The 19,831-nt window shown below is 42.4% G+C and overlaps 1 protein-coding gene across 2 annotated transcripts in view; it reads right to left on the bottom strand.

Annotated features, from left to right (window-relative positions):
• LOC127429904 (ADP-ribosylation factor-like protein 15) overlaps positions 1-19,831 on the bottom strand; it is a 224,428-nt gene that overhangs the window by 162,477 nt on the left and 42,120 nt on the right. For both annotated transcript variants that reach the window (XM_051679265.1, XM_051679271.1), the window contains exon 2: positions 472-616. In XM_051679265.1, the coding sequence (XP_051535225.1) occupies positions 472-616 (145 nt within the window). The remainder of the gene's footprint in view (positions 1-471; positions 617-19,831) is intronic.

Raw genomic sequence — 19,831 nt, 5'->3', positions numbered from 1 at the left:
TGATTTTTTTTTCTTCTTGAGAGCCCGTCGCCCATCAGAGCTTAAAAGGTTAATAAAAAATACAATTGTTCATTGTTTGTTCATGTTAGATCATAGTGCATTAACTAATGTTAACAAATACAACTTTTGATTTAAAAAATGCATTACCAGAGTAAATGTTGAAATTAACATTAACTAAGATTAATAAATGCAGTAAAAGTATTGTTCATTGTTAGTTCATGTTAAATAGTGTTGGAACCTTATTGTAAAATGTAACCAGAATGTCATACAGCTTTAGAACAAAAGAGTGGGTAAATTATGACATAATTATCATTTTTGATAATTAACATTATCATAAATAATAAGGGTGAGTTCAGATCGGACTATAAAATATGCAGTTTATCCCTCTCATTCTCTACACTTCATTCAAAAGCATGTTTTGTTGATTTTAAAAGTGCTGCAGCAAAAAGCTGCAGAGAAATGTTATATTACCTGTGGTTGGTACGGTGCCATTACTGATCTCATTGCACAAACGAGATAGCAGACTGCTCTTGCCAGCACCGCTCAGTCCAATGCACACAACATCATACTCCAGTCTGGGCGAAGGGGGAGCTGTACAGCACATCCTCTGGAGACACTAATAATACAAAGAAAATTGAAAAGAAAAACATGTTAGTGACTATGAGTGGTGCTGTTTTCACTAGAGCACTGATAAGGCTAAAAATGTTTGCCAAGGAAGACAGACTTAAAACAAACTGAGGAAGATAATAGAGAGCGATCCTGAGAGTGTTTTTCATCAGCTGACAAATGCTAATGAAGTAACAGAGAAAGACATTTGTTGATGCAACAAACTAATGCAGTGATTCGAAAGCAACACATCTGGAGGACACCTCCGGAACTTACAATCAAATGACGTAGTTGACAAAATGGGATATCACCACAAAGCTTTTGCTTTCTCAATTATTAGCGTGGAGGGGTTACTGATGTTCTCGCACTAACGTGGCTGAGACCTCCTTTCCTATTGCAGTGTGTAGGGCTTAATTTTAGGACAGGCTTTATTGTAGAATTTGCTTGCCCTAACATGTAAAATAGACTGTTACCTGACAGTCTAATGTAGTCTGTGTCTGTTTAGGGGGGAGTGCATGGATATGAGAGAGAGAGAGAGAGAGAGAGAGAGAGAGAGAGAAAGCTTGTGTCCTCAAGGCAGCAGACAGACCTGTCACTTTATGAATCACTGTCTTTGACTGGAGGCCTGTTGTGAGACATGTGCAAATGCAGTATGAACCATGAATGGGACGGTTAAAGCTGGTGTGGAGAGATCAGTATACAGAACTAAAATGAGATCTCTTTCATTAGCAGGACATAACTAGTCTGGGCCAGGCAGGGCTTGATTCTGCTTTCACCTCTGGATTATTTCATTTACACGTCAGTTTTAGCTAGACTTAAAGAGAAACTACACTGTAGTCTCTAAGGGATAGTACACCCGGAAATGAAAATTCTATCATTTTTTACTCAGCCTTGTGTTGTTCCAAACCTGTATGACTTTCTTTCTTTTGTGAAACATGAGAAAATTTGAGCAATATGAAAGAAAACAATGACTGAGGCTGTCAGTCCCTAATATTCTGTCTTACATCTCCCAACACAAGATGTATGACTTAGGCAGAATGTTAGGGACTGACAGCCTCAGTCACCATTCATTAATATGGGTTTGGAACAACATGCATTTTAGGTAAACTATCCCTTTAAAAGGAATATTCTGGGTTTAATACAAGTTAAGCTCAATCGACAGCATTTGTGGCATAATGTTGATTACTACAAAAACTAATTTTGACACGCTCCTCCTTTTCTTTAAAGGTGGAGTATGTAAGATTCAGAAACCCTTGTTATTAATGACACCTGTGGCCATTAAGTGAACTGCAGCCAGCAACCTGTTGCTCGTGCTCGCGCTGGTGCACACACTCCATAGGGACGCGAGCATTGGCCAAAAAAATGTCATAATGTAAGAAAGAGACAACGTGATTCACCGGCATCATGCTGACAGATGAGGTAGCATAATTAAAATTACACAGTTATGATTGTTTTACAACAAACTTTGAGACTGTATATTATATTTGGCTCTCCAGTGCTGGAACAGGGCTAAAACAAAGTGTGGATATAGGTCTGGCTATGCGAGACTGTAGTTTGAAGTAATCACTTTTCTTTGCATGATACATTGACTGCTTTTATACGATAGCCTATGTCGGCATTAGCTAGCTAGCCAGCTTTATCAATAGCTGTTATCTAAATTTGGTGGATGATGACAGTAGCTGTTTATAAAATAGACTATACTTTATAAATGTTGACTCAATTCAGTATTGATGTGATTCCATCAAGTTAACTAAAATTACACAGATCAATAATTATGCCACTATATTTCACATGCTTTGCAGTTATGTAAGCTTACCTGTCCAATAATAAGAACACCAATTAAGGGTCAGTTTTGATCCCCAAAACCGAACGAAGGTCCCTCCAGGAATCAAATGCCCTGCCGATGTTCACTCTAGTTTTCGCTCGACCACGACCACGTTCCCGCTTAGTCAGACTGGATTCAGTAGATAAATGTTCCCTATCTGTCACTCACTCGACGTTGTGTCGATGTAGTGACACTAGGGGTCACTCTTGGGAGCCCGAAACGCCTCTGATCTTTTGAAAAAAGGCCAATGAGAATTGGCGAGTGGAATTTGCATGCCACTCCCCCGGACATACAGGTATAAAAGGAGCTGGTATGCAACCACTCATTCAGATTTTCTCTTCGGAGCCAAGCGGTTGCATTCAGTGCACTGAATACAATTCCTCAAAAAAAAAAAAAAAAAAAAACTCACCTCGCTAAAGACTGCTGGATTTGATGGCGCATTTCAGCGGCTTCTCCCCCTCTGTGCCTGTGCAGTGCAGAGAATGCCCCTGGGTGCTTCAGCAGAGCAAAAAAAAGAGTATATTCAGAAAAGAGTATATTTTCTGTTCATAAAAGAGTGGCACACACAGAACGTCTTTTTAAAGATGCCTTTCCGTTTGTGTGTTATTCCTGGTTGCGGTCGCTATCTCTCTGTTTCCGATGGCCACGATCGATGTCTTACGTGTCTGGGCGCTTTTACTTCGGTGATCCCCCAGGTGGACAAGGCGCTCGTGGTGCACTTATGTCCGCAGAGCGCCACCACCTGGCGCGGGTGCCCAAAGCTCCCGTCCAAGGCCTGTAGGTTTACGTCGTCCCTGACAGCTAGAGCCTACGGTGCCACTGGACAAGATGCCTCCGCGCTGCACGCCATGGCTCTCCTGCAAGTACACCAAGCCAAGGCGCTAAAAGAACTGCACGAGGGTAGTTCTGACCCGGGATTGATGCAGGAACTGCGCTCGGCGACCAACCTCGCTCTCCGGGCGACGAAGGTTACAGCGCGGTTTCTCGGGCAGGCGATGTCCACTCTCGTGGTCCAGGAGCGCCACCTCTGGCTCAACTTGGTAGAGATTCGAGAGGCTGATTAGGGGCGTCTCCCTGCAGCAACATCTCCGGCTCCACCGCAGCCTGCCCCCGTGGCCCGGCCCCGGCGTGCAGCCCATCACAGGAAGCAGACGCCCCCGTCTCACGGCCGGCCGCCAAGAACCCGAGGAAGGCTTCGAAGCGCCCCTGAGAGGGGCAACCAAGGGGCAAGGAGACCCATCTCTCTGGAGCTGGTGCACAGACCACTCCATCCCCCGGTGGAGTGTTTCCTTTTTTGCCGCATGCCCCAGAGGCTGCGGTACCCAAAGGTTCAGCAAAAGAGCAGTTTCCTTGTTTCCTGGGTCAAATGTCCGGTGTGCACGGCCATCGTCATGACCGCCGTTCACCACTCCTTTTTGGCAGGGTTGGTGCCCCAGCGGCGGACCCCCCATTTGTGCCCAGCTGTGGCACAAATACCACCACACGGGATTAGTGCCGATGGACCTCAGGGTTGAGACTCCTTCTCCATTCTTATGGTGGGCAGCAGGAGCCAGGTAAGTGCTTCGATGTCCCTCGACTCAGCACGGCCACGGGGCTCGAGTCCCCTCGACGTGGCACCTCTAGCTCCGCCCTGCCACGAGGCCCCACCCGCCGGTACGTCCGACACGATTATCCCCTTGGTCCCCTTCCCCCGGAGTTTGGACGCGTGGTTCACGCTTTCCAACCCGTTGTGATGGCTGACCCAGACCATCCGACTCAGCAACGCGATTCAAATCGCCAGGCGCCCACCCAGGTTCAGCCACATCCGCTTCACCTCGGTGAAGGGCGAGAACGCCGCTACCTTGCGTGCGGAGAATGCGACCCTCCTGAGCAAGGGCGCGATAGAGCCTATCCCTCCAGCCGAGATGAGGAAAGGGTTCTACAGCCCTTACTGCATCGTACCAAAGAAAGGCGGTGGGTTGAGACCAATCTTGGACCTGCGAGTACTGAACCGGGCCTTGCACAGACTCCCGTTCAAGATGCTGACGCATTCTAGCGAGTGTCCAACATCTAGATTGGTTCGCGGCGGTAGACCTGAAGGATGCGTACTTCCATGTCTCGGTCCTACCTCGACACAGACCCTTCCTGTGGTTTGCCTTCGAGGGCCAGGCGTACCAGTACAAGGTCCTCCCCTTCGGCCTGTCCTTGTCCCCTCGCGTCTTCACGACTGGCTGAGCTTAGCTCACTCTCGAGAGTTGCTATGCGCACACAGGGACCTTGTGCTTCGACACCTCAGCCGACTGGGGCTTCGGGTCAGCTCAAATCAAATAAAATCAAATCACTTTATTGTATACAACTGGGAAAAGAGCAAGCTCTCCCCGGTTCAGAGCATCTCTTTTCTCAGTCTGGAGTTGGACTCGGTCTCTATGACAGCGCGTCTCATGTACGAATGCGCTCAGTCGGTGCTGAACTATCTGAAGGCGTTAAGACGGAGGACAGCGGTTCCACTGAAACTTTTTCAGAGGCTCCTGGGTCATATGGCATCCTCAGCGATGGCCACACCGCTCGGGTTGATGCATATGAGACTGCTTCAGCACTGGCTTCAGACTCAAGTCCCGAGATGGGCATGGCGCCACGGGACACATCGTGTGGCCATCACGCCGATTTGTCACCGCCTCTTCAGCCCTTGGACCGACCTCGCATTTCTATGGGCAGGGGTTCCCCTAGAGCAGGTCGTGGTTACAACAGATGCCTCCAAGTCGGGCTGGGGCACCGTATGCAACGGGCACACAGCCACCGGTTCTTGGACAGGCCCGCAGCTGTGTTGGCACACCAACTGCCTAGAGTTGTTGGTAGTACTGCTCGCCTTGCGGAGGTTTTGGCCGTTGATCCAAGGCAAGCACGTGTTGGTCCGAACGGACAACACAGCGACAGTATCTTACATCAACCGCCAAGGCGGTCTACGCTCCCATTGCATGTCACAACTCACCCGCTGTCTCCTCCTCTGGAGTCAGCAGCGCCTCAAGTCGTTACGAGCCACTCACATCCCGGGAGACCTCAACACTGCAGTGGACGCGCTGTCACGTCAGGTTACCCTCAGGGGAGAGTGGAGACTCCACCCTCAGGTGATCCAGCTGATTTGGAGTCGATTCAGTCAAGCACAGGTAGACCTGCTTCCCGTGAATCCTCCCACTGCCCGCTTTGGTACACCCTGACCGAGGCACCTCTCGGTATAGATGCGTTAGCACCCTACTGGCCCACCCAGACATTGGTCTCGGATCTCACGCTCCTCGCGACAGGAACAGGGCACCATCTGGCACCCGTGACCAGACCTCTGGAATCTCCACATCTGGCCCTTGGACAGGACGTGGGGGACTTAAGTGGCCTACCGCCCGCGGTGGTAGACACGATCACTCAGGCTAAGGCTCCCTCTACAAGGCGCCTTTATGCCTTGAAGTGGCGTCTGGTCACTAAGTGGTGTTCTTCCCGGTGGGAAGACCCCCAGAGATGCGCACCATGAAGGTGTATGTAGCCGCTATTTCGGCTCATCACGATGCAGTAGATGGTAAGTGCTTGGGGAAGCATGACTTGATCATCAGGTTCCTGAGAGGTGCTAGGAGGTTGAACCCCTCTAGACCGTGCCTCGTTCCCCCGTGGGACCTCTCTGTAGTCCTTCAGGGTCTACGGGGAGCTTAAGGCACTCTCTTTCAAGACTGCCCTCCTGACTGCGCTCACTTCCATCAAGAGGGTAGGGGACCTGCAAGAGTTCTCTGTCAGCGAATCGTGCCTGGATTTCGGTCCAGGTTACTCTCACGTGATCCTGAGACTCCGACCGGGCTATGTGCCCAAGGTTCCACGACCCCTTTTAGGGATCAGGTGGTGAACCTGCAAGCACTGCCCCAGGAGGAGGCAGACCCAACCTTGGCGTTGCTGTGTCCAGTGCGAGCTTTACGCATCTATTTGGATCGTACGCAGAGCTTTAGAAGCTCCGAGCAGCTCTTTGTCTGCTTTGGTGGACAGCGGAAAGGAAGCGCTGTCTCCAAACAGAGGATCGTCCACTGGGTCATTGATGCCATCGCTATGGCATAGCAAGCTCAGGACGTGCCACCCCCTGCGGGGTTACGAGCCCACTCTACCAGGAGTGTGGCGGCCTCCTGGGCCCTGGCCAGTGGCGCCTCTTTGGCAGACATCTGCAGAGCAGCGGGCTGGGCAACACCCAACACCTTTGCAAGGTTTCATCCCGTGTAGTGGCAGGCACAAGCAGGTAAGTTCCGGGACAGCTGGCCGGGTGTACCGCTTGCACATAGTGCCTTTCCCTTCCCTTGAGGGGAGGATGTGCGCTCTTGACTCCCAGTAGTGTTCACAGACTGTGATCCCTGGATGACTTCCTCCTTAGCCCTGTGGCAGTCGAGTTTGCGGAGAAACATGCTGCCGGCTCAGTAAATGCGCTGGTAAGGCCCTGTACTGAGGTAGGTGCTCCACATGTGGTGGTTCCCCATAGGTAACCCCATGTGTTTTATCTTATGTAAAATCGTTTCCCTCTTGGTAAACTACGTTTTCCTTGAGCAGAGGGCCCTCTGCTCTGGTCGCCATGCTTGTAGAAACTCCTCCCCCCTTGGGTAGGACCTACCATGCGACTCTCCACATGACATACTTACGACAAAACTCGGTAAGACCATGTAATGTATTTCCACTTGAAGTACCCCCCCCCCTTCTCTGGGTGGGGTGTGGTCCAGGGGAGTGGCATGCAAATTCCACTCGCCAATTCTCATTGGCCTTTTTTCAAAAGATCAGAGGTGTTTCGGGCTCCCAAGAGTGACCCCTAGTGTCACTACATCGACACAACTTCATGTGAGTGACAGATAGGGAACGGAGGTTGCAAAAGTAACCATGACGTTTTTTTGGCTTTCTCTGAGTTTGTGAAGGAGTCGGTGTTGTGCTGGGAGCCGGACGTTTGCTGGATTCCATCTCTAAGATAACGTTACCTAGTGTTGCAGTTTGTTGTCGCTGTTGAATAGCGGAAGAGAAGCTATTACTGTCTGAGGCAAGGCTCTCGGGAGCGTGCATAAATGTCACATCCTTTGGATTTTCCCAGCAAAAGCGACCCACTCCCTTCGCATGAAAATCAGTCCACAGGCTTTAATAGGCAACCTAGGAAGTCCGGGAAGGGCTCATTTTTTAAGTTGCGTTACTTACAATGGCAGTGAATGGGGCCAATTCTTAAATGTTAAAATACTCACTGTTTCAAAAGTATAGCCACAAGACATGATTTTAGTTTGATAAACTAACTAACTTACTAACCTTTTCTGTGTAAAGTTAAAGCCAATTTTACAACTTTGTTGCCATGATGATGTAATGTCAACAAACCTAAAACCCTAAAACGATTGTAAAAATTACAATTTAAAAAAAATTGAGTTTTAACAGGGTTTATGTAAGTGCTTTTTATAAAATAAGCTTCACATTTCTACAAAAACTGGCCCCATTCACTTCTAATGTAACTGCCTCACTGTAACCTCGATTTTTGCTTTTTTTTTTTTTTTTTTTTTTAAGAAAAGGACAGTCGAAATTATTTTTGTGGTAATCAAAAATATTATGCCACTAAAACTTAACTTGTATTGAACCCGGAATATTTTTTTTTTTTTCTAAAAAGTTGTTTTCTTTCTAAATAGACAAATACCAGAATATTTAACATCAGGAGTATTAAAAAAAACTAATGACCACACTGACATTACAACCACTGGGAATGTGAATGTAAATGCTGTGCATTTGTGTAGCAGCAAAAGTGTCATTAGGTCAAAACTTGTATAACCCATGTTCTGACGCAGAGCCCTATATTCTATCATTAGAACACGCTCATGTATTATGTAATTCTTCCTGAATCCTGATTTAAGGGCAACATGGCATGTAGGCAAACAATGTGCCGTGCGCTCTGATACTCTTCCATCACAAAAAATCCTAAATGGCTTTCACAGGCTCTTCCCAAAGAACTGCCAGAGAAGAGCAGTCCTACTTAGTCGTTCGGGTCAGCAGCACATGCTTCTGCTTTGTCACACAGCAACGTCGACATTTGATTCTGTACGAGGCAGGAGATGCTACTGATGAATTTACCCTATTCACCCCCACCTTTACTTACAGTGCTCGGATGGGATGATAAATTTACATCAGTTGCTGAAAGCATGTACTAGATCTCTGACCCCATGGCACATCAGGTCCAGCAGGCCACCACACACTTCAGTGGCCCACGTTGTCGCAGGAGATCAAAATAAAGGAGTTACCAGGTGTCCAAGTAGTCACATTTCAAACAACTGTTTGGTCAGTGTTTTTCCCCATGCCAGTAAGGCAGATCGAAAACATCCAGCAAGACAGGGTACTCTCCTGCCAAAAAGGTTTTCTATATGTCGACAATTCCAAACTCTTGATTTATTTTTTTGGCTCCCATTCTATTGGACACGTTTTAATTGTTTTCTCCAAGAGAAGCCATCGAGACATTACCTCACTGATGTTTGGCTAGTTGTAAAGGCTGATTAACTGCTTTTTATGTAAATTAAGATGTTTGAGGGTATAAATATTCTAGACTGATAAGAGCTGTGGCATGGCAGTGCTCCATTTTAAGATAAAATGTTTCATTTAAAGGCGCATAATAAAAATCTCTCTGGCCCCCTCATGCCACCCAGCCTTCTATTTAAAAAAGATGTCAAGACATCAAACAACTGATGTAATTAAAAGGTCTGGCTGAGATCCAGGCCCTGGCACCAAAACAAAGATACAGCAGCACTACAATCCACCGCCACAATATTGAATCTTCAGCCCTTATGGAACCTACACTGAACAATACACCACAGCAAAAACAACTCTCCGGCTGCCAACTTCTACTGAATGGACCCCTTGGCTGAGTGAAGGGTACCTTGTCTGCCCTGTGCAATAAAGCAAAATAGTCATCTGACTTCTATAATGAGAAAAGTAATGTGGTCTGCACTGCACTGGCTCTAGAGTTGAGTGAACAGCAGTGACAACAGGGATTGCTCAGCAGGGTTACTGGCATAGCATGAGGCTTAATACTTACAGACTAGAAAGAACACATATTGTATAGGCAGGGCTCCACAGTAAGGACGGCCCACTGGCCCAGAGCCAGTGTGAGAGAGTTTGGAGCCAGTTGATGGAACTGTCACTTGCCCAGATAAGCCAATGCTGCATTGTCGTTATATCTGATGTGTGTTGATAATTTATTATGTTTTTATGCCTTACAAATGAAAACATTTGGTTTTCTGTGATATATTGAACATTGTTGTTGCAAATTCTATTGAATTCTCACCAAAGTTACTTTATCTAGCTGGCTAAAATAGATGAAATTGCTAGAATTATGAAATTGCATTTAATACACTTCTTGCAAAAGGTGTTTTTACACAGACGTTTTAAGGACTTTTCAAAGACCTTTTAGAGAAATAAATTAAATCCAGTAATTGGTCAACAAATGTGACAACATATTTCATTCATTTTTTTTTATTTTATTTTATTTTTTTTTATAAAGTTCCACTGATCACAATAAAACTCATAATGTGTAGGCCTATCTTTAAAAACACATTTTATATGAACTACCAGTCAATAACGGAACTGCCTGATTTAAGTCTCAGGAGTACACTGGTCACACTGTAGATTCAAAACAACCGGTTCATAAGAGTCATCATTTCGGGAATCGCACTACACTGGCCACATTGTGTATTTACAACCAGTTCATTAGAGTAATTTGTTTGGAAATAGGACTTCACCGAACCTGCTGTGTGTTTCACACTGTAGATTCAGCAATGGGCCAGTGGTGCCGGTGAACTGCACTGCAGTCAACACTGTCAAGAGTATTGTAGTATGATGTCTGTTCAAGACCTGTTAACAAAACCAAAAGTCATGAAAACCATATGGTTCCTGTGGGTTTTTTATTTTATTTTATTTTTTTTATAGAACCGGTTCTGAATAAGAACCTGTTCTCGGTTCCCAGCTGTGATAGTCTTGGGAGCATTAAACAAATCAGTAATGTTTTGCACCATCTGCCATCATTTTCCAGCAAAAGAGTGTGTGAGTGTTTGAATTCATAGCTTTCATTGGGTTATAATATATTTTAATATTTCCGGCTATTATTGCACATCAATTTACTATTACTATTAGCTGAAAATCATAAATTGTTGTTTTTGAAGAAAAGGTAGTGTTAAGTAAAATTTATACAATTCTGCCATATTGTTTGTGGGCTACTGGACCAGCAGAAAAAGTTTGTTATTGTTTAGCCCCAAGAGGGTTACAGGTATAGTGATGCCGTTGGGGTGGGGGTGGAAGGGGGGTTGGGTGAGGGTCTGTCCCCAGACATACGATGGCCAGCCAATTGCTCACTTGTCTGCCCTATTTTAAATGACAGCTTTTTATTTTTAGAGCCAATAAATGAGGGGGCGCAGGAGAGGGAAGCACCCCACAGACAGACAGGGCTCACATTTCACTCGTTTGCCCTCTGAGAGTGTGGAAACAGAGGAGACGTCTGAGAATGGAGTGTCAGGCAGTGATGCCATCCTATTTTTCCCATCCGTACCTATATATCTTCCATTGCCATGGCTTTGACAGTGACACTGTTTGGCACTTAAAGGGATTTCTATACATTGCTGCACATAGGCTGTTGGATTAAGTAACAAGTCATTATGCATTACTCCTAATATTGCCATTTCTTCTGAATCAAAACACTTAAGTACATATTCTGAAGTATAACCGCACATTAATTTCCATCCTTTCATTGTGAGTGCTTCCTTAAATAAAATAACTATTTGTTAGTGGAGAGCATGTTGGTAACTACATTAATACTACCTTCAGCTATGTTTCACTAAGTTTTGTGTAAAAAGAGAATGGAAAACATCCTTTTTGGCTGTATTCGACAAACCTGAGCCAACATGAACTCCAAAACCACATGCATCAGGTTCATCTTTCAATGATCGCGAGGGCGTGTTGCTGGAACTGAAGACATAAATGTAGATCATCTCCCTGCATTGAATAGATGGCATGATGAAGTATGCCTCTCCTTGCCTGTGCTGCATATTCCATTTGCTACCAATTCAGGGTGTGGAAGTAACCTGCTCTACATTTAATGGCACTTTGGAAAATTATTATCAGAAAATTGTTCCAGTAATGACCAACAGATATAAAAATGCCTTGCTGTAATCAATCATAGCAGAGAGCCAAACAGCCTTAGGTCATGCCAAAACTAGTCCATAATGAACCGCATCTGATAAAAATAGCACTGCAGAGTGGAAAATATTGTAGTAAAATTAGAGCAAGTCCTGGCTCACTTCAGGACATCATATTTCACTCTGCTGTGTTGGCAATGCAATCCAAATGTTGCTCTATTGAGCCAAATGCATTAGAATCAGAGCAATATGCTAAATGCAAGAGAGTCAAATGACAACAAGGCAACTTGTTGCAAAAAAATCTAAACAAAAATATCATAAGCCTAATTTTCTATTGAGACTTTACTTTCAGGGGTGTGTGGGTGTACAAATACGAATAGTACCTTATTACCTGTTATTTTCCCTTCACATCTATTAACATGTTTAACTGACTCCAAGGTTAAACAAAACCAAGTAGGCACATATTATTGAAGTTTTAAACATCAGGGTGACTTATTCTGGATATAAACGTTTGTCAACGATTCTTTAAAATCAGATCAGACAAAATTAGATTACAAAATCAAATACTTGTAATTAGACTACATTATATTTTTAAATGTGTGTAATCAGATTACAGTAAACATTTTCATGGATTACATGATTACAAATCGATTACAATACTTAGCAGTCTTGGAGAATTGTTGTTTAACTTCATGTTTACTAATGTTTAATGAAAGCGTGTAAAGGAGTATAAACTGGGATTTAATTCATTTAAAATTTTTAGATTATCTAAAACGTGTAATCTAAAGGATTACTTTAGTGGTTACATTTTTAGTCATGTAATGTTTTTATCAATACCAGATTACATTTCAGAAGTAATCTACCTCTTTCTAACTGTTGACTCTATAACACTCTTTGGCATTTATTTTGATTTGCTATATTGTATTTTTCTACAATGTATACACCAATCTTAGAATTTTTGCTAAGAAAAATATTGTTTTATAACTTGGGTCTCTGAAACCTCAGATAGAAGTAAATGTAATTGTCCTTCATTTAGGAATTTCGAAGCTATCAATCACATAGAAATTTGGTTTACAATTAATTCTTATTAACCTGATACTTTAAAGTTAAGTATGTTTTTTAGCTATTAAAAGAGCCTTGGGGTCTCTCAGACCGCAAACAGAACAAGAGGGTTTAAATAGTTACTTAGTAAACTTCAACATAATCTATAATTATACCAAAATCAGCTTTTACTGCAGCAATTACAATAATGATGGCTTTCCAGGGCGTTTCAGGGTCAGTTGGGTTTGTTTTTATTGTGTCCAAGGCAAACTACAGTAAGGGCGAATGAGATTCGGAGCAGGGGGAGGGGGAGGCTGGAAGCGACACCAGGCACAGACAGACACAGTAGCACACAGACAGCAAGGAGGATGCAGGCAGACCAGTCTGAGCCTGGCATTCCCAAACATACCTCACTCTCATCCCAGCCGACAACCCTTCCCTGCCCAGACGCCCGCTAGCAACACTTGTCTGCAGGGCTCAGAGGTGACCTCTGAAATGACAGCACTTTATATGGATGTCCAGATGGAGCACCAGCGGCACTGACTTGAATGTAGCACACACCAGTCATAACACAGCTCTGACTACACTCCGGCTCATAGTGGGAGCCTGTGGCCGTCTGCAGTAGTGGTGGTGGTGGGGAGGGGGGTCTACCTTCATTCATCTTTTTTTCCTTCATGTTGGTGTTTGTAGCTTAGAGAGGGCTGACAGGCATGGGGGAAAGCAGTTAGATGGACCATGGTGGAGTGGAGTTTGTGCCAGTATAGTGGCATTTGGAGGGGGGTGAAAGATAAATGCCAGTGAGACTGTTGTGTCCACACCATGCCTTGCTGTCGCCATACCAACCACAGGCTGGCTACTCAATGGCCATGCGTGTTAGGGAAACTACTTGAAGCATTTAAAAGTGCCATTCGAGGGTTTCAATTTTCAAGCTTGCTGTACTATTTAAAATACAAACAAAGGGATTGTTATGTTTCAGACATTACAGACTTGCAGTGTACAAAAGTTCGAAAAACGCTATCATGCCATACTTTCTGAAAGTTGAAATACACATACATGTATATTGTATTGATTGCTTCTCATCTCATTCAGTAAAACCTAATGAAGTATCCATAGGCAAACACTTTTTCTTTTCTTTTTTTTTTTCAAATCTTTGCACATATCTATTCCACAATTTACTGTCTATTGGATAATTTCATAATCCTGCCACAATGAGGAAACTACAGTATTTCTTCATAACATCATAAGGATTCATGATGTTTGTTGCCATTGTCTTTAGAAGTACTTTCCAAAATGTTAACCCTGACAATGCATATGTTTTCATACCTGCAACCTCTGCCAGTGAAGGTCTATAAAATGAACAATTTTAAGACAGAAAAAAATAATATAAGTGATATTATTATTAGTATTATTATTTATTATTACGAAAATAAGTCCAATAACCAATAATATTGAATATTGTGCCCCATTAGACAGAAAGGCATTGATTTTCAGTTGGTATGCAGATGTAAATTTACTGGTATCAACAACTGGAAGGTTATCTATAACATCTATAAAAAGTAAAAAGTTAACCCCTAATTTTTATAGGGCTAAATTATTCTGACAGTGCAACTAAATTGGGAGTCCTTTCATCAGGTTATTGTTGATTCAAGTTCAGTCATCTCTGGGAAATTTGAAGGCAAAAATTTTTATTTAGCATGTAACATATACTGTATTTTACACCGAAGGAAAACTAATCCTGTCCACAATTCACACAGGTCCAGGCTTTGAAGCCCTTGGTTTTATTTTGCATTTGCCCTTATGAAAATGTACCATATTTTTTTAATAGTTTTAACAGTGGTTAACAAGACCATGGTAACCACTGTGAAAATGTGACTCTATATACATTTTTGCAAAACTTGTTAAACGTGTCTCAAGGTACAATTCACTGCAGTTTCCAGGAGAAATGAACACTAGCGGCTCTACAACAACTGTGCGTTTTACTCACTTTCACTCAAATCATGACTTCAATAGCTGATTCTGACTTTATAAATACTTTTTTTTTTTTTCTATTCCTCAGAACCTGCTATTTTATGATATTGGCACACTTTTCTCAAACACATCTGTTGAAAAACATTACATTTTAATGCTTTTATTACAGACTTACCTACATATATACACTTATTCCAACCCAGATATCTTGCACGGTAGCTCACCTGATAGAGCACTGGACTTAAGAGTCAGAGGACAGGACTTTTTCAAATCCAGCCATGAACTCAAGCTGACACGTGACATTACAGAGTCATAGAGCCTGTTTACATGCACACCAATACACTGATTACTCTCTAAAATCAGCTTATTTAAAAAAAATTTGACAAGGCAAGAAATCCGCGTTTACATGTCATTTGAAATAATTGCGTTTTTATCTACTTTTGACATCAAACCGTGAAGAGGCATGTGCTAAACACGTGCGCACATCGGATGAGCCAGTAAGAACACTTTTTAATTTCGCTTCTGCATTTTAAAACACTAATGGTTAGGTTTAGGCATTGATAAGGTAGATGTCTTTTTTAACTTCTCATATATATTTTAAAGCACTAATGGTTAAATTTAGGCGTTCATTTGGTAAGGATGTCTTTTTTAAACATCTCGTTTATATTTTAAAACACTATTGGTTAGGTTCTGTCAAAAGTTATAGGTTAGGGAGGTGTGTTTTAAAAAATATATCTAAAATTCACCTTAAAACAGCGTCTGAATACGACACCATTTTACTTGCTTTTGGCGCCCCCAGCTGGACAATTCACTAGAAACCTGCAGCCAAACGTGACGTACAGCACATACATTTTGATTTGCAAAAATGTTGTCATGTTCACGCAAATTTCACGCAAATCCAAGCATGGATCGTCCCTACCATGGTTAGATGTAACATGCTTTCTATAAAACAAACTATGGCATTTTTGTAATGAAAAACAGTACTAAACACATTTAAAACTACAGTATAAATACATAAACATTTAGAAACTGCGATAGTTGTAATAAAAATGAATGATATTACCTCACTCCCACCTGTTCTGCGCTCACGCTGCTCTGTCCATTGAGCCGTGCTCATAATTGGTCCGGGTAGCGGAAATAGCGCCGTTTTGTTCTGCTTTTGATGTGTTTGCCGTTTGATATTGCTTAATAGAAAATGGCAGCACATAAACAGAGAAAGAGAGAGAGCTGGCCAATAATGTAGTCGCACTAGAGCGACCTGAAACAAAACGGTCACAAAATTCGACCATTTAGTCGGAGTCTGGAGCCCTGTCATTGATGTATTTTGTCCAGAATTTGCGTCACACGTTAAAACAATGCTTCATAAAATGCCTAACAAAGTCCATATTGTCCAGCTAATTTTTCACTCCACAAAATGGAATTCATTTCCATTTGCAGCGTTACAGTGTTTTGCAGTTTAGATGGGAGCATCACAATGTGTTCTTGCACAAACACATAATTAATAAGAGAGGACACTGTTGATTCATGATAAGTAAACCACCATGTGCATTACAAAATTATCTAAATAAAAAAATAATAATGATTTTGGGTCATTCCATGTCAGCTCAACCAGATGTCCCCAGCTCAAAATTGAGTTTTTAATATATTTATTTACTGGTGAAAGAAACACATAAATCATGATTAAAGCCAAACTATTAAATGCCATGATCAATATTTACTGATTAATCCTTTTTTTTTTTTTTTTTTTTTTTTGTAGAAGGTGGTCAAAATGACAATTTTCGCCTATGATTTAGAACAAGACTACAGGTCGAAATCAAACATTAGAAAGGTAGCAGTGTCATTATTTTTACACAGAGATACATAGATCTATTAATAAAATTGCATTAAACGCCAATAGTGTCTAAAAATTCTGTTCTTTATCCAGAACAATATACCAGAAGAATTAAAGATATTTTAATATCTTCTGGTTCAGAACAAACGTTCCATTTGGTATCTTCATATTTAAGGCCCTATATGGTTACATTTCCAATGATATGGGGCTCTTAATGTGTCTCCATGTGTAAATTGTTCAATTTTAACCATTTTCAATGGTTGAAAACCAAATGTGGCTAACATGGTACGAAGCTAGTTTTTCTTGTCCAACAAAACAAAGGTCTGAATCACAAATAATATTGAAACGTGAGATATACACCTATATTTCTTCACATAAAAACAATAAATGTCAAAATATAAATTTTTTAAGATTCCAAAAGTACACTATTATTAAGAATAAGCAATGGACCTAGATGATTGAGAACTACTATTTTTTAATAAGCCTCATAATACACCCATAATTAGATAACCCCTTTCCTAACATGCTCAGGATAACCCCTTTTCTGAGAGAGGTCAGATCACAGGTTAAAAACAGCCCAGGAAATAAAATGGACAAAATATTTCTCAATAGGTGCTTCTCACTGAGTCCTTATGCATGCCTATCAGGTTACTTTTGGCTGGTCACATGAAAGAAACCCCAGCAACATACATACATGGGCGTCTTCAGTTCCTCCTCAACTTATGCCTAGTGGACACTACACAACTCAAGTTAATCTCTTTTGATATTTTGAGTCTGCGACTCGTCTGTGACGAGAAGTCTCGGATCTCACGACAAAAGGTCTTGTTGTGTGCGCACTTCTGCGACAGGCCGAGATGAGTCCCAGACGCCATGCCTGTTTTCAAAACTGCCTGATATCTAGATGTCTTGTCGTCATGTCTGCGCACTGTCCCAATGAGCGAGAGATGACAATGAGACACAGCCAATGAAATATAGAGAGTGTGCAAGAGGAGGGCAAGGTATTAGGAAGCAGAAGACAAAAAATAATTTGAATATAATAAAATTAAACTTCACCCACATCTTCCCTATACCCTCTGTCTTTATTATTTTAATCTGTTTTTCTTAAATGTTTCCTTTTGCAAATAGCAAAATGGGCACAAGCCATTCTTTCATGTTTGTTGAAAGAGGAGAGCAAGATTTGGATAGCAGGAGATAAAAAAAAATTAAAAAAATCACCCACATCTCCATACCCACTGTTTTTATTATTTTTTTCCTTTGCAAATGGTGCCAATAAAGCACGAAAACGGGCGAGAGCTGTTCTTTCATGTTTTTTTTTAAATGTATCAAGAATAAACTGCGTGAGTTTGTGAAATAATTTCACCGATTTGAGCAGCATGCACACTAGAAACTCAGTTACAGGTTTGCACTAAAATAACTCAGAATTCTGCTCTGAACGTCATTTTGGGGAATATTAAGAGAAACTGTGAGCCGTTTTTTTGCGGTTTTCTTTCTCGTCTCCTACTTTTTTGCTCTTAATTATCTTTCAGTAAAACACAGACCTAATGACTGATGTATGTCCTCATGAAATCAAAGACTCTCTCCTCGAAATCTGAACACAAATGGTCAAAAGAGACGACCAGGTGTAACGGTCATGTCTCGCTCATACATTTGTGATCGGATCACCCAAAATTCATCTTAAAACCAGGTGTATACATTGTCAAAGTCGGGGACGAATGGTCGTGTAGCTGATACACTACAGTCCTGAAGTGTTCACACCAGCACAACGGAAAACCGGACTGTGAGTTGCAGGACGCCAACTGCAAGTTGTGTAGTGTACATTTGGCTTTAGCCCCTGTGCCCCTTTATCTAAAAACAGGAGAAACACCCAGACAATGGAGCTGTAGTCTCTATTGTCAACCCCCCCCCCCCCATTGTTCTAACCTACCTTGGGTGGCTCAGCTTTGCCAGAAAGCTCTCTTTTACTGGGCCATTTCTTTGGGCTGTAGCCCCCTATGTCTGCAGAAGGGCAATGTGTGGGGAGGTGACAAACCCCCAGAAAGGGGGGATATGAGGGGGGTGTGCAGCTGTAAATCTTGATGTCACCAACAGGGAGGCTGTTGCGGACCATTATCATAAATCTGACAAATGCTAATTTGATGGGAGGCTGTATCTGTCTGGCCTCAAGCTGGTCTAGACGGCCTACTGAGAGATCCTATGGAAAAGGGAACTTTTTGTCCCCCCCACCCCCCACCCCCAGGACCATCTGGATATAGCAATAAGTGGCAAGCGGCACAGTTCACACACTGATCAAAGTGGGCCATTCCATTGCAGTTGTGCAATGGCATATTCCCCATCTCACCTTCTGATAAACATGTACAATTCATTTCACAGGCCTGCTCTTTTTCACATAGGATGAGAAAAAAAAACAAAAACATTAGGTACATTAGATCACCTAGCAAGTGATCCTAAATTCATGGGAAGTTGCTCTGATTATAATTTGAAAACAGACTGGAATGTGGTTCCAAAAGCCCAGTCAAGCTTTCTAACAAGATCATCTCTTAGTGGCCGTTCACACCAAATGTTTTTTTTGTGTGCATCTGCACTGTTTCTCAATAGCTTAGTAAACTCGCACACTTGACCGTTGTGCCGCGACTCACTGTTTTTTTTATTTTTTTTTATGTCTCGCACAGGAGTGCCACGTTTTTTAGACTTTTAAAAACGAGAGAAACCTGTATTCTGTTTCATTCGTAGTACAACCTCTAGCTTTTTTTAAAAAAAATTTTAGCACTAATGCATTTGGTCTGGACGGACCCTTGCTCTACCACTTTCTCTTTAAATCACAACCAATTTAGTATGTATACACTCACTGAGCACTTTATTGGGATCCACCTGTACACCTATTTATTCCTGCGATTACCTAATCAGCCAATCTTGTGAAAGCAGTGCAATGCATAAAATCATGCAGATATGGGTCAGGAGCTTCAGTTAACGTCATATCAACCAAAACATTTTTATCTTTGTTATTTCAACCTTGGCATGAATGTTGGTGCCAGACGGACTGGTTTGAGTATTTCTGTAACTGCTGATCTCCTGGGATTTTCACGCACAACATTCTCTAGAGTTCACTCAAAATGGTGCCAAAAACAAAAACATCAAGTAAGCAGCAATTCTGTGGACAGAAATGAAGAATGGCCAGACTGGTTCGAGCTGACGGAAAAGCTACAGTAACTCAGATAACCACTCAGTACAATTGTAGTGAGCAGAATAGCATCTCAGAACATGTTGAACCTTGAGGTGGATGGACTACAACAGCAGAAGGACCATAGTGTTCCTAATAAAGTGCTTAGTGAGTGTATATAGATATAATGTATATATAAATCAGGTCTATATTATAAAAAATGAATAATAATATATTTATTATAATAGCTTCACGTAGCTTCAAGCTGA

The sequence above is a fragment of the Myxocyprinus asiaticus genome, chromosome 3 (assembly GCF_019703515.2).
Source record: "Myxocyprinus asiaticus isolate MX2 ecotype Aquarium Trade chromosome 3, UBuf_Myxa_2, whole genome shotgun sequence".
Taxonomy (NCBI): Eukaryota; Metazoa; Chordata; class Actinopteri; order Cypriniformes; family Catostomidae; genus Myxocyprinus; species Myxocyprinus asiaticus.
This window is presented reverse-complemented; position numbering and strand designations above follow the sequence as displayed.